We start from the raw sequence: 12,638 nt of genomic DNA, 5'->3' as shown, positions 1-12,638 counted from the left end.
TCGCTTGTGCGCCAAGGGTTCTGAACTTGGCTTCGAGGCGGAATAGAAGGCGACGCGGTCGCGCTGTGACTGCGGCATAGGTTCGCCACGGGAGGACAGGGTTTAGCCAAAGGCAGCGAGTCGGCAAGTTCCTCGCGAATGGCTCTCCTAATGGGAGCATCCAGAGGCTGTAGGAGTCGATCGCTGAGAGGCAGCATAGACAGTTGGCGTGCCACCTCCTCACGAATAAAATCCTTAATCTGAACGGAGAGTGAGGATTCTCGCGAGGAGTTGGAGGAAAGCGTGAGGCCCGAGAGAGAGTTTCCAGGTGTAACAGCGCTGCGCGCAAGGACCCTTTGTCGACGCAGCTCATCGAAGCTCTGGCAAAGATTGACGACAGATGCGACAAATGAAGGGTTTCACGCGAGAAGCATTTGAAGTGCGTCGTCCTCGATGCCCTTGAAGATGTGTTTCACCTTGTCCTCTTCACTCATGGTAGAATCGACGCGAGCGCAAATATCCACGACATCCTTTATGTAGCTGGTGTACGTCTCGCCGGGCTTTTGAGCGCGCTGGCGTAGACGCTGTTCAGCACGGAGCTTTCGTAAGGCAGGGCGGCCGAAGACTTCCGTGAATGCTGTCTTGAAAGCGGACCAGGTTTGGAGTTCCCGCTCGTGATTGTGGAACCAGAGGTTCGCAACTTCAGCAAGATAGACGATGACGGAACGTTACTTCGTCGGGTCATCCTACTGGTGATCACTGACGCGCTCATACGTAGACAGCAAATCTTCGACGTCAGTCTCACCAGCTCCGCTAGAGACAGGAGGGTCCCACTGCCGCTGGACGGCGCCACAAATGATGGGAGTGGTGGAAGCTGCACGCGGATTGTCGGTAAGCTCGAGCATGGTAGCGGCTGAAGCAGTCGACAACGTTCGGCTGCGAAGTTCCAGGGTGAGGTCGGGGATTGCAGCACCTTCCACCAAATGTGATATGCCGATTTATTAGACAATGATGTCTCACGCAATCGAGGCAGTCCACAAAAGCTGATGGCTGGCACAGTGACAGACGCAAGAGCACTTCTTCCTCTTCACTACAACAGTAATAACTATCGGATATTGGTCTTTACATTCCCATAGCATGTGGAAAAGCGATGCTACCCGAGTTTTACAGATCTTGCAAGTGTCTGGGTAGATCCTGTGGTAACATATTAGTGAGGGGCAACTGTTTGAAACAGGCGAAGGGTGGTTGCCTGTGCTCAGTTTAGGTTGTGATGAAGGATGGGAGCTCTTCTTTCTGGATGGAATGATTCGGTAAGGTCGTTGTAGGTGGTGAGGCGATTCCGTTCCGCGGGTGCAGCGGCCCTGTCTCCGGCACGGTTGACAAGGCCTCGTGCTACGGAGTGAGCGACCTCATTGAGGTGGTGAGGTGCGGATGTACGTCGCCGGCGTACGCTGGAAATCAGACGAGAGTGCTTTGGTTTTCGGGTGAGTGAGGGCCTTGGTGTAGGATGTGCAGTGCTTGTTTTGAAATACGACCTTTGATGTAATTGCCGATTGCCGTGCGGGAATCGCTCACGATGCTGTGGCAGTCCGGATCGCGGGTAGACAAGGCGATGTCCACTCCCATCGGCTGTCTTGGCGTTTTGGGTTAGGATGCTGGCGGGATGTTTGAGCGAACCACCTACTGCGGCAGCCGCCGCGAAGCAGTGCCCGTCTTGATATTCAGCTGCGTCGATGAAGGTGACGCCCGTTGTGTCGCCATATGAGCTTTGATGAGGGAGGCAGCCCTTGCCTTCCGATGTTCTTTATTGTAGTCCCGGTGCATGTTTTTGGGGATAGCGTTAGAATGTAGCCATGTCTGTACACCGCGTAGAATTGGGTATTTGTATCCTTGTTGACGGTGGTAGGTGATGGCGAGTTTAGTTAAAATGTGCGGGACCATTTCTGTGAGTGTGAGACACTCCAGATGAAACCGACGCTGTGCTTCGAATAATTCGTCGAGGGTGCTATGGAGGGTGTTATTTCTCAGAGAAATAGATATGCAAACAATAATGTTATTCCGGAGTGATAGCCTGGCTGAACACCTGGTATGGTCCTTGAAGTGCTGGATGCACTTGAAGGACTATATGGTACTTTAAAGTACCGTCACAAGCACTGTCACTATAAGCGAGTTATAGTGACAGTGCATCTGTTAGTCTGTGCCGCAGCGGCACAGACTAACATATCAGTGTATCTTTTACGATGTATCAGTTCATTAAAGAACTTTTGCAGCGTTACAATCACAAGTTGAAAATGATAACGATATACTGTGTGAGGATAGTGCAACATTGCCGCTAATCAGAGCACGAACGATCGTAGGAGTACTCTTGAGAGACATGACAACGGCTATGCTGATTGCAACACAATTTTCGGTAGGTAACAAACAACAAGAAAGAAAATGTGTATACACGTCATGTAAGTCCCTGAGTGCAGAAGCTGTTGTCTCTTGAAAAAATATACAGGCTTTCAAAGGACGTTTGGCCCAGTCGAGGGTGGCAATATATAATCTCCCAAGATTAGGATAATTGGAGACTTAAAATTCACTTCTCTGACAAGCAACAGCGGTGATAAATAATTGGGAAATGTCTTTGCCTTTCAGGGAGCACAAATGCGTTGCGTCCAGTGTCACTGCTGTTGCTGTCTTAAAAAGCATGTACTCTAGAAGCATGCTCAATGGTTGTTCTGGGTGAATTTTTGAATGTCAAAGTTTTCGTCACAGTCGCACTTGCATTGTGTTTCACATACCTTTATAAACACTTATAGACTTGGAACATGACAGGATGCAGAAACCAGGATCTACTGCTTGCACTCACATGAACAGTGCAGTATGTGTACTGGGCGTTTACCTAAACAAAATAGAATTGATATTATAAGTGTCGCTATATTTTTAAAGCAATGGCGGTGCCCAAAGAGATTGTGTAGTCTGTTGCGAAAAACAAGATTTGCTTGCGTCTGTTACCTCCTATTTTAATTCTATATTGGGCTTGATGCCTGCGAATTACGAACTAAGTGACATCATAAGCCGTTTGGGAACGGGATATATGGACAGCTGAACAGTGTTTCAAAAAAACAAGCATACCATTATGGGGCCTAGTGTTTTGACCTGATCACATTTACAGTAGGTTAGACGTCGACAGCGGGAAATGCGCTTGACCAGGGGAAGATACCATGATCACATTTTGCAGGTATTTTCTTCTTGCACAGGTCTACTCGTTGAGGTCTTCTTGGAATCCAGCGTTCAATAGAACATATTGTAATTGAATTGGATGCTGGGGTTTTACGTGCCAAAACGACGATTTGATTATGAGGCACGCCGTAGTGGATTTCTCCGAAGTAATTATGACGACCAGGGGATCATAAAGTGCCCGCAATGCACGGAACATGAATAATTTTGCATTTCGCCTCCATCAAAATGCGACCACCGCCGCCGGGATTTGAACCCGCGACCGCGTGCTTAGCAGCGCAATACCATAGCCGCTAAGCCACCGCGGTGGTTAACACATTGTAATCATACGTAAAACACACATGACGGCACTGCAATCAATTATAGGGGGAAAAAAAAAGTTGTGATGCTATGTCCCATCGCCTCCTTTGCAGCCCGCAAAACTACCTCAGAAAAGCATACCTGGGTAACTAGAAGAATAAATTTATAGGAGTGCTGTTCAACTTTGTTCAACTTTTCAAATGAAACTTTAAAGAATTTTGGGGTTTTACGTGCCAAATTCATGATTTCATTATGATTTACGCCATAGTGGGAGACTCCTGATTAATTTTGAACATCAGAGGATCTTTAACGTGCCCACTCTGCACGGAGTGCGACATCTTGAGTGCGACTTCATTTTACGAAACTACTGTCGTTTGATTATTGATGTTCCAATTGATGGTAGTGATTGTACGTAGCTGTATTATATGTCAATAAATGCGAGGCAGCCGCCGCGCAATGCTATAGCTACTGTGGAAGTTTCATTTCTTAGATTATTGCTGCTTGATGTTTTTTTTCAGCAAGACATGTTGTTTAATCTAAACTTCTTTATAACATAAAAGCATTGCTGATGTCTTTCTCACATTTGCAAAAGTTTACTTCAATTTTCTGACAATTCTTAAATTTATTTATTAGTGTACCAACATTTCGCCCAGTAGTGCAAGGGGGAGGCGAAACGCATAATGAAAACAGACGAAGTATGTTTTTTCAACGCCATTTGCAAAATTAAGCGAAATGCAAAAACCCCCGAGTCCCGTGCATTGGGGGCACGTTAATGAACCTCCGGTGGTCAAAATTATTCCGGAGTCCCCCACTATGGCGTGCCTCATAATTAGATCGTGGTTTTGGCATGTGAATCGCAGAATTCAATTCAATGCCAAAGCAACGCTATTTCGCTTTCTTTTTTGGCGCACTACGTTATTCGTCGAGTTGCCTCATAAATTCAGCATTTAAAGCAGCACTGTTTCATGAGTAGGACGCTTGAAGCACCGTAGTGACTCTTTTTTAAGCTAGGTATTTTTTTTTTTGGGGGGGGGGGGGGGGGGAGGCAAGTCGAACTATGCGCCGCGTCGCGTGCGTCACATGAAAGCCTGATGGGTGATGAAGAAAATCAATGCACGCGCATAACAAATCGCGAATGGTTTGATCCACTTACCACATGTTCGACAAGTTCTGCGTTAGGCTCTTCTTTCACTTTATTTGTTAGCTCTCACATATCGTCAAGTCAAGACGGCCTAAATGCGAAAGGCCAGGCGCTTCAATGTTTCTACTCCCTGAGCACGTGCCACCTCTTGAAAAGCCGGCTGGCTTTACGGATGAGGAGGAAATGGATACCTTAATGTTCGTTTGAAGGTAAAAAAGGCGACAAATCTGGATGAAAGACAGAAATAGACCATGCACATGTTCTAAAAAGTTCAAGTTTTCTGTGGACTAACTGTGTCTCTACTACACGAATAAGCACCTGACCTGGCCGATACCATTTCTGGTGGTGAGGTTAAGGATAGGAGAGATTTTATTTACCACTCTATTGTACAAAGCTCACACTGAGAGCAATAACAGTACGACCATTTGTCAGGGTAACATTGCTTATGCGCTGGAACAAATTGAACAGGAAATATATTTGTCTTTGTATTCGCCATTTTAGGGAAAAAAAGAAATGTGGAACGCGAATTCGTCTAAGTAGGTTTTTCTAGCTCTTGCTCATAGCCTGGAGAAATTTTAGTATGAATTTATTACCAAAAATAATTTGAATTCTCATGCATAGGAACTGGGTATTTAGAGGCTAACTACCCATAGCATTGTTTTATTGCCTTCGAATTAGGTATAATGAGCGATTTGCTAATAACGATGCCCACACCACACTACTTACACCAAAAGCGTTTTGTTTTCATTGCGGACGTTTTTGCCAGTAATCTTTCGAACTTTGTTGCAGACAACGCACTGCGAAATAATATTTTTGTGAGCAATAAAAACATGTACTAAAGCCTCCCTTTATATAATGCCTTCGGGTCCTAAAGAGTAATACCTGAAATATAAATGTTTGGCAGCATCATTACAACTTGCCTTGATGTAGTTAAGCTAGCGTACTTCTTCAAAATCTATGCATATGCACCTTGTGGGGACCAGCATCATATCTCATTCGTAAGGCAATGTAATTAACACCCTTAAACGTGTAAAGTTTCCAAGAGGCCTTCGAGTTCCACTCAAAAAGAACACATAACCATTCAGAAAACGACATTTTGGATTAAATTACCAGGTGCATACAATGTTTTTGCCAATTGGAAATATACAGGGTGTTTCAGCGAACACTTTCAAAAATTCTTATAGGTTGCCTGTGGCAGATAGCACAATCCTAGTTGATGAGCTGATCTACTCGAGGAGGCGGACATTACTTGCACCAAAATTTGAAATGCATAATTGACTAATTAACACAAATTTACTAATTAAGTTTTTAACTAATTACCTGATGGCCAATATTGCAATTTACAAATTCTAGCCGTGGAGTTCGCAAGGCGAATCCACTTGGAACGAATTCTCGGGATGACACCAGTTTCGAGATATTAATTCCCGAACTTTGCGGAGAAATGCATTGGCGTTCCAGTTAGGTTCTCAACAAAACGTTGCTTTTTGCATTGAAGCACAAAATTAACTGGAACGCCAATGCATTTCTCCGCAAAGTATATATATACCTGAATTTCCCAACTCCACGGCATATATGTATATATATATATATATATATATATATATATATATATATATATATATATATATACCATAGAGTTGGGAAATTCAGGTGGAGCCTGGAAAGACAACGTGACAAAATCCTTGTACGATGACTGTCGCCCGGGGGAGCCGAATGCTCCCTCAGGTCAAGTTGTTGACTCCGCCCACGAGTACGATAGCTAAAATTTTAATGTTGATCGAAGTTCAGTTACTTCGCAAACGCCCGATTCTACAGGTGCACTTTAGGGGAAACATTTTTGAAGAAATGCTTGCAACTTTGAAAAGTCAGTGTACTTGAAGAGTGGCTATGGATTACTAGAAAATTGCTTTCGTACGATATATCTCGAAACACATTACAAGGCAAAGACCTACACGACACTGCTAGCAGTAGAAGCGAATTTCTATAGGACCTAATTTCATGAGTTCACTCACGTGTCCTCATTGTCAAGGCTCTTAAAACTATTTTAAGTTTATTCTTACCCACAGGGCCGTACGTAACGCTTGTCAAGTTTATTACGAGTATTGCTTTAACCTTTATGACAAAGCTTTAACCTTTCTGACGCAATTGGTACATTGAGTTTACTAAAATGCTCGGCACCTGGGCACTGAAAAAACATTTCGGGCTATCAGACGAACCAGACATCTCTTGATCGATGCATGAGTTTATTCTTGTCAATTCCTGTTATCGGAACGCATATTTCGCTCACATATAAACACTTTCCGCCTATTTGGGCAATTTATTATTTTTATGTAGTCGCACAGAGATGAGTAACAAACAACAATGCCCAAAACGATAAAGTAACCACCACACACTTGCATTGGTGAACACTCAGAGAAGAACCGCGTAAACACGTGACCGCTTTCGTATAATGTCTGCGTTCCCTGCCTTACCGTGCTTTATGCTCCTTATAACATGTGTTCGCTTTCTACTACTATTAGCGGTGAGCTCTACCATTGCAAATGCTGGTGTTGCTGTAGTTATAACGTTCCAAGTTGAATGGCTACTTCCACTAAACCTCGCATTCTGGCATTCCGCTCATTGATGCACTAAGCATACGAAACTACTTGGAACGTTTGTTTTGGTTTTGTTCGATAATGCTGCGCTTTATATTTTACTGGTGGTCGATTTTGGCAACAATAAAGGTGCTTGAAGACTGCAATAGGCTTCATTTTAATATCAAGGGCCCTACTTTGCAGAGTACACATTCAGCTCTGCACGAACCTATGTCGTAATGCAGCCTATATATTTCGCCCGCATATGAAGGCTGTGACGCTTTGAACTCTCTGACGCAAGTTGGAAACCGGCTTCGTGTTATGCTTGAAAATAACAAGAAAGCGAGCGTTCAGTAATTTATGGTAGAGGATATACGAGCCCCAAGCTTGAATTTAACCTCACATTACCTCTAACCTCCCCCATTTCTCAAAGGGTGGCTTGCAGGGGAGTAGGTAATGGATCATTGTATTACCCCCACTTCTGTAGAGCGTGAGCTTAACGTCACGCACACTAGGGATGGTCGATTAAATATTTTAATCGATTAACGATTAATCGTTCGTCGGGTTAGCCTATAATCGATTAATCGCTTTCGATGCGGGGCTTTTCGTCGATTAATCGATTAATCGACTTTTTTTCGGGTGCTTTAAAAAGGCTGAAACACAGTTATCTACTCACGTAAGTACCCATTATAACGTTTGAAAGGTGGAACCAGGATAAGAACTACAAGGGTATAACCTTTGATGAAGAATAATGTTTTTTAACTTCTTAAAGGCCAACTATAATTGCCACTAGGGACTAGTGAAGGAATAAAAATTGTACAGGGTGTTCATATTTAAATTTTACGGAATTTTTCAAAATTTCCTGTGGCAGGTAGCATAATTCTTATCGTTGAGCTGGGTTATTCGAAGAGGCGGACATTAGTAGCACGAAAAATCGAAATACATATTTGACTAATTAACAAACATTGAGTAATGAACTTCTTATTTAATTACTTCACGACACATATTACAATTTATGAATTGTAGCCGATGAGTTTGGAAGACCCACTTGAAAGGAATTTACAGGATGACACCAGTTTCGACATATTATTTCTCAAAGTGTGGGACGAAATACATAGGCGTTCCAGTTACTTTTGTTCTTCAATGCATTTTGGTAGAAATGTAAGTGGAACAACAGCGTTTCTTTACGGCGAGTTTGATAGTGCATATCTTCAAACTGGTGTCATTCTGGAAATTCAGTAAGTTCTTGATGAGGGCTAGTTGGTTCATAATTTGGAACTGAGATTTGAACAGCGCGAAGAAAACAAGGACACGAAGAAAGAAATACCCCAAACAAGCGCTTGTTTGTGGTATTTGTTTCTTCGTGTCCTTGTTTTCTTCGCGCTGTTCAAACCTCGATCAGTTCCAAAATCTGGAAATTCATTCCAAGTGAATACGCCTGACAAGTGGATAGGCCTGTTTTCTAATGTACCAGCAGGTGTTCCTCAAGGCTCAGTCCTCGGTCCACTTCTCTTTTACAGCGAAAGCTGTATATGGCTAGGCGAAACGAAAAACCGTTCGTCCCATGTTTCGGTAAACGTCTCCATTGGCTGCGCCGTCAGTTACGTCGTTCTCTACGTCGCACCCAAGCACGCGCGCCATTCGCAGCTAGCGCCGTTAAGGCCGAACCACAGGCACGCTTCGCCACGCGCCGGCACGCGCAAATGCGTCAAATGCGTCAAAAGCGTCAGTCCCGAACGGGGTGGCGCGTGCCGGTGCGCGGAGATTTTGCCAGCTGCCGATGCTAGAAAACCAGCGGCGCGAGCCGACGCGACGCCGACGTCCACCAATCAGAGGCTGCAAACCGTCGCCGGCGTCCACCAATCAGAGTCCGCGAAGCCTCTGGCTGCTATGCCTGATGATGGCCGCCGATGCGAAGGCGCCGACACCAACGATCGTCCGAGTGCTTCGGACGCACGACGCGCGCGACAGTGTTTCTTAAAGACAGTGTTGTGATACTAGGCCGACAACGAAACGACCAACGACCGTGGGTGGTTGAAGTGCGACGAGAATTCGTGCCGCATTCGAACGACGCCGCCGAACCCAACCTGCCGGCCCGCTGGGTTCCGCCGATCTCAGTGCGATCGTCTGCTAAAATATCCAACCGAATCACGATTGCGGCAAGGCCTGTGCTTGTTGTATGTTTATTTTGTGGTGCTCGAAACGAATGTAAACATGCTTCGGAACTCCGAAGTCTGGATCATCAATACTCGCCGACCGCCGATGTTTGCATTCAGCGTAGGCCTATCGCAGCCGTCGATTTCGTGACCGGCGAGTGAACGAGGCCAGCGTAGAAACTCTGTTGAAGGAAATTAATTTTCGAGTTCAGTGTGCATCGCAGCGATATGAATTATAGCACTCCTCACTTTGCGTGGTGCTCTCACAAGAGTGGTGAACCTCGGCGTGCTTGCTGTAAACACCGGGATCTGTCATCATCGTTGCCGAAGGCAGCCGTGACACTCTCCTGCACATTTCACTGATGCTGTACATCTCAGTGATATATGACCTCAAGCATTGTGTATTTGTGCGATTTGTGCTTTGACGTTGAATCTTTAAATTCGTTGACGAACGATTCGCGTGTGATACCCCGCAATCGGCAAGTGGCCCGCCGGTACAGCTACGTATGAACTTTCCTCGGCTTTCGGGCATCGCCATGTAATAAGTTGCAAGCCCTACGAAAACTGAAGCAGAGAATTACATCCGCGGAAAATAGTACACGAAGAATAAACGGCTAGTAGCACAACCAAAACAAATCCACGGTTTCGGCCTTGCATAGCTCCGCAGGGGTGGCACAACCGCGCCGGAAGCCTCCAGCGTGCACGACGTCACTTCCGAAACAAATGCTACGCGCGAGGCTTGTTTTGCGCGCAGTGTTTCTGCGTGCTGTTGCCCACACGTGCTTTGTGTTGTCGGTGGAAGAGATGGCCGGTATGATCATCGACGCCGAGTTGATGATCGCTGCTGTTGAGCAGCGGCCAGCTTTATGGATGGCCAGCCACCGACAACACAAGGATAAGTATGTCAAGGCGGCGTTGTGGAGAGAGGTTGCGGCCGCCGTCATGCCTGGTGTGGGCATTGAAGGTAAGTTGACCGGTGGACTTTGATGCCCGGCTTATGTCAGCACTGTTACTATACATTGTTGTAATTGTTATTTGTGCAGTAGGCGTCGAACTTGTCCAAAAGCGATGGAAGTCGCTGCGGGACAAGTTTCGGCGTATCTTCTTTGCCCACAAGAATCGGCAGAGGAGCGGTGCAGGCCAAGAGGATGTTGAATCGGGGGACAGCACGTGGCCATTTTTTGACCTGCTACTCTTCCTAAAGGACACCATGCAGACAAGGGTGTAAGTGCATGTTGTCATTTTTGTCAATTATTTATAGTCATTTTCACACAAGTGCAGTCCTGTGCTGGGATACTTTTGTTATACGAGATATGTTCAAAACGAAGCCGAAATTTTCCTATAACGTCTTTGTTGCTCATTGTACAACATTTTAAGCACTGTCCCCACTCCAAGTAATCCCCTCTAATGACAATTTAAATGTTCCCATTGTTTTTTCAATTTTTAAAAAGCCTCCTGGAATGCCGTATGGCACACAGATCTTTTGTCACATTGTACTGAATGTCTGTCCTCTTTGGTTAGGATCTTTTGAACATGAATTTAAGTTTGGGAAACGAGAAAGTCTGCTGGGCCTAGGTTTCGGAAAGAATGTGGGGCACAACGGGAGAAAAAGCAACGCGTGAGCCGGCACATTGTCATGTTCAACATGCAAGTCTGGTTTTCCCACAATTCCAGCCCTTCACTGCGCACGGCATGCCTTAGATGTGCTACAATCTCCCGGTAGACTTCCTTGTTTACCATCTGACCATGAACTGCAAATTCTTGATGTACAGTACCTTTGCAGTCAGAACACAACCAACATTCCTTTGATGTTTGACTGATTCTTTCGTGCTTTTGGGGGATAGTGGGGAGACCCCTTGTCCACCCACTGCGACTGCACCTTCGTTTCAATACCATGGCTGTAAACCCATGTCTCATCGCCTGTTATCATGACCTTACGGAACATTTTCTTGGCAGTGGCAACCAGTTCCTGGCTCATTTCAACACAGGTCTGTTTACGCTCGTCACCCAACAAACGCGGCATGAATTTTTCACCGACAAACATATTTCAAGTTTGTCACTGAAAATTTGATGGCATGATTCTGCACTGATGCCCACTTCATCAGCAACTTCTAGAACAGTTAAACAAGGATTTCCATGACTGGCAGCACAAACTCTCTTAATGTAATCATCACCTGTTGATGTGGAAGGTCATCCAGGCTTGGAATCATCACAGACCAACATTCTGCCGTGTTCAAAAAGCTTAAATCACTTGTAGCACTACGTGCGACTCATACAGTCCTCCCCATATGCTTGGCTTTCATGCTTTGGGATGTATAAGATAACTATAGTACAAGATAACTACGGAATAGCGGTTCGATTCTTCATTTCATCTCAGTGTGTGGAAAGAGTTCAGAACAGAGATATTTGCACAAGATTGATAGATATGTTTGGTCTTTTGCTTGTGTAGGACATCGGGCAATTACACAAACAGCGAGGCAAGCCCAGGAAGCCAGCCAGTCAGCCCAGCAAGCCAGATGTCGAGGCCTGCCAGCCAGACAATCAGGCCTGCAAGCCAACCAGTGGGGCCTCCAAGCCCAGCTGCTAGCTCGCAGCAGACTGCACAGGAGCTCCTTGGGAATATAATGCAATTTGAGGACATTGATAGTGAAGTATTATTAGAAAGCTCTAGAGACGCGACCTTTCAAACACCCTCCCGGGCACCATCGCCATTTAACCAGGTGCCAGCCCAAGCAGTCGCATCTGCTGCACTTGAAACACCTCAAAGAAATGGTCTTCTTCCTCAGCGCAAAGGCGCGAAAAGAAAACATAATAGTAATGAGAATGATACGCATTTTGCCGACCTCTGCGAGGCTCTGAAGAAAACAGAGCCACGCAACCAACATGAACATTTTGGATTGTGTCTGGCAAAATACATGGAGGATGTGCCTAAAAACAGGTTGTTAGAATTCCAGATCAGAGTTTTCGAACTTCTGAAAGAGTTTTCAGACAAATAATTTAATTTTTCATTGGTAAAACAAGGGGAATGCGGGAGATGGCGATTAAAGATGACGAGTAACACGAGAACAAGGTGAGAGCAGGAGCCAATGTTTCGACAAGTGGACTTGTCTTCTTCAAGGCGACATATGCTCTCCTCAGCACAGTATATATAGGTAGGGTTTTTCTAAAGGGGAGAGAATGTAAGGCGGGTGGGTGAGGTAACGAGCGAGAGTATGTTGTGGCGAGGGTGTAGAATTTAAAAGAAATATAATGCACTACTGATAGTCG

At 45.2% G+C, this 12,638-nt stretch overlaps 1 protein-coding gene across 1 annotated transcript; it reads left to right on the top strand.

Annotated features, from left to right (window-relative positions):
* Positions 1-9,898: 9,898 nt before the first annotated feature.
* On the top strand, positions 9,899-12,367 carry LOC125939834 (uncharacterized). The gene is made up of 2 exons (XM_049655295.1): positions 9,899-10,595; positions 11,821-12,367. The coding sequence occupies exons 1-2, from the start codon at positions 10,369-10,371 to the stop codon at positions 12,365-12,367; spliced, it is 774 nt and encodes a 257-aa protein (XP_049511252.1). The 5' UTR covers positions 9,899-10,368.
* The last annotated feature ends 271 nt before the right edge of the window (positions 12,368-12,638 follow it).

This window comes from Dermacentor silvarum, chromosome 9 (assembly GCF_013339745.2).
Source record: "Dermacentor silvarum isolate Dsil-2018 chromosome 9, BIME_Dsil_1.4, whole genome shotgun sequence".
NCBI classification, from domain to species: Eukaryota; Metazoa; Arthropoda; class Arachnida; order Ixodida; family Ixodidae; genus Dermacentor; species Dermacentor silvarum.
The sequence above is the reverse complement of the archived record's forward strand: the minus strand, read 5'-3'. Positions and strand labels throughout refer to the sequence as shown.

What these genes read in the sequence shown, in the direction of transcription:
- LOC125939834 (XM_049655295.1), top strand. Translation starts at nt 10,369, where the DNA reads ATGTCAGCACTGTTACTATACATTGTTGTAATTGTTATTTGTGCAGTA. An exon ending in GACACCATGCAGACAAGGGT is followed by an intron (nt 10,596 to 11,820) that starts GTAAGTGCATGT and finishes TTGCTTGTGTAG; the next exon opens with GACATCGGGCAATTACACAA.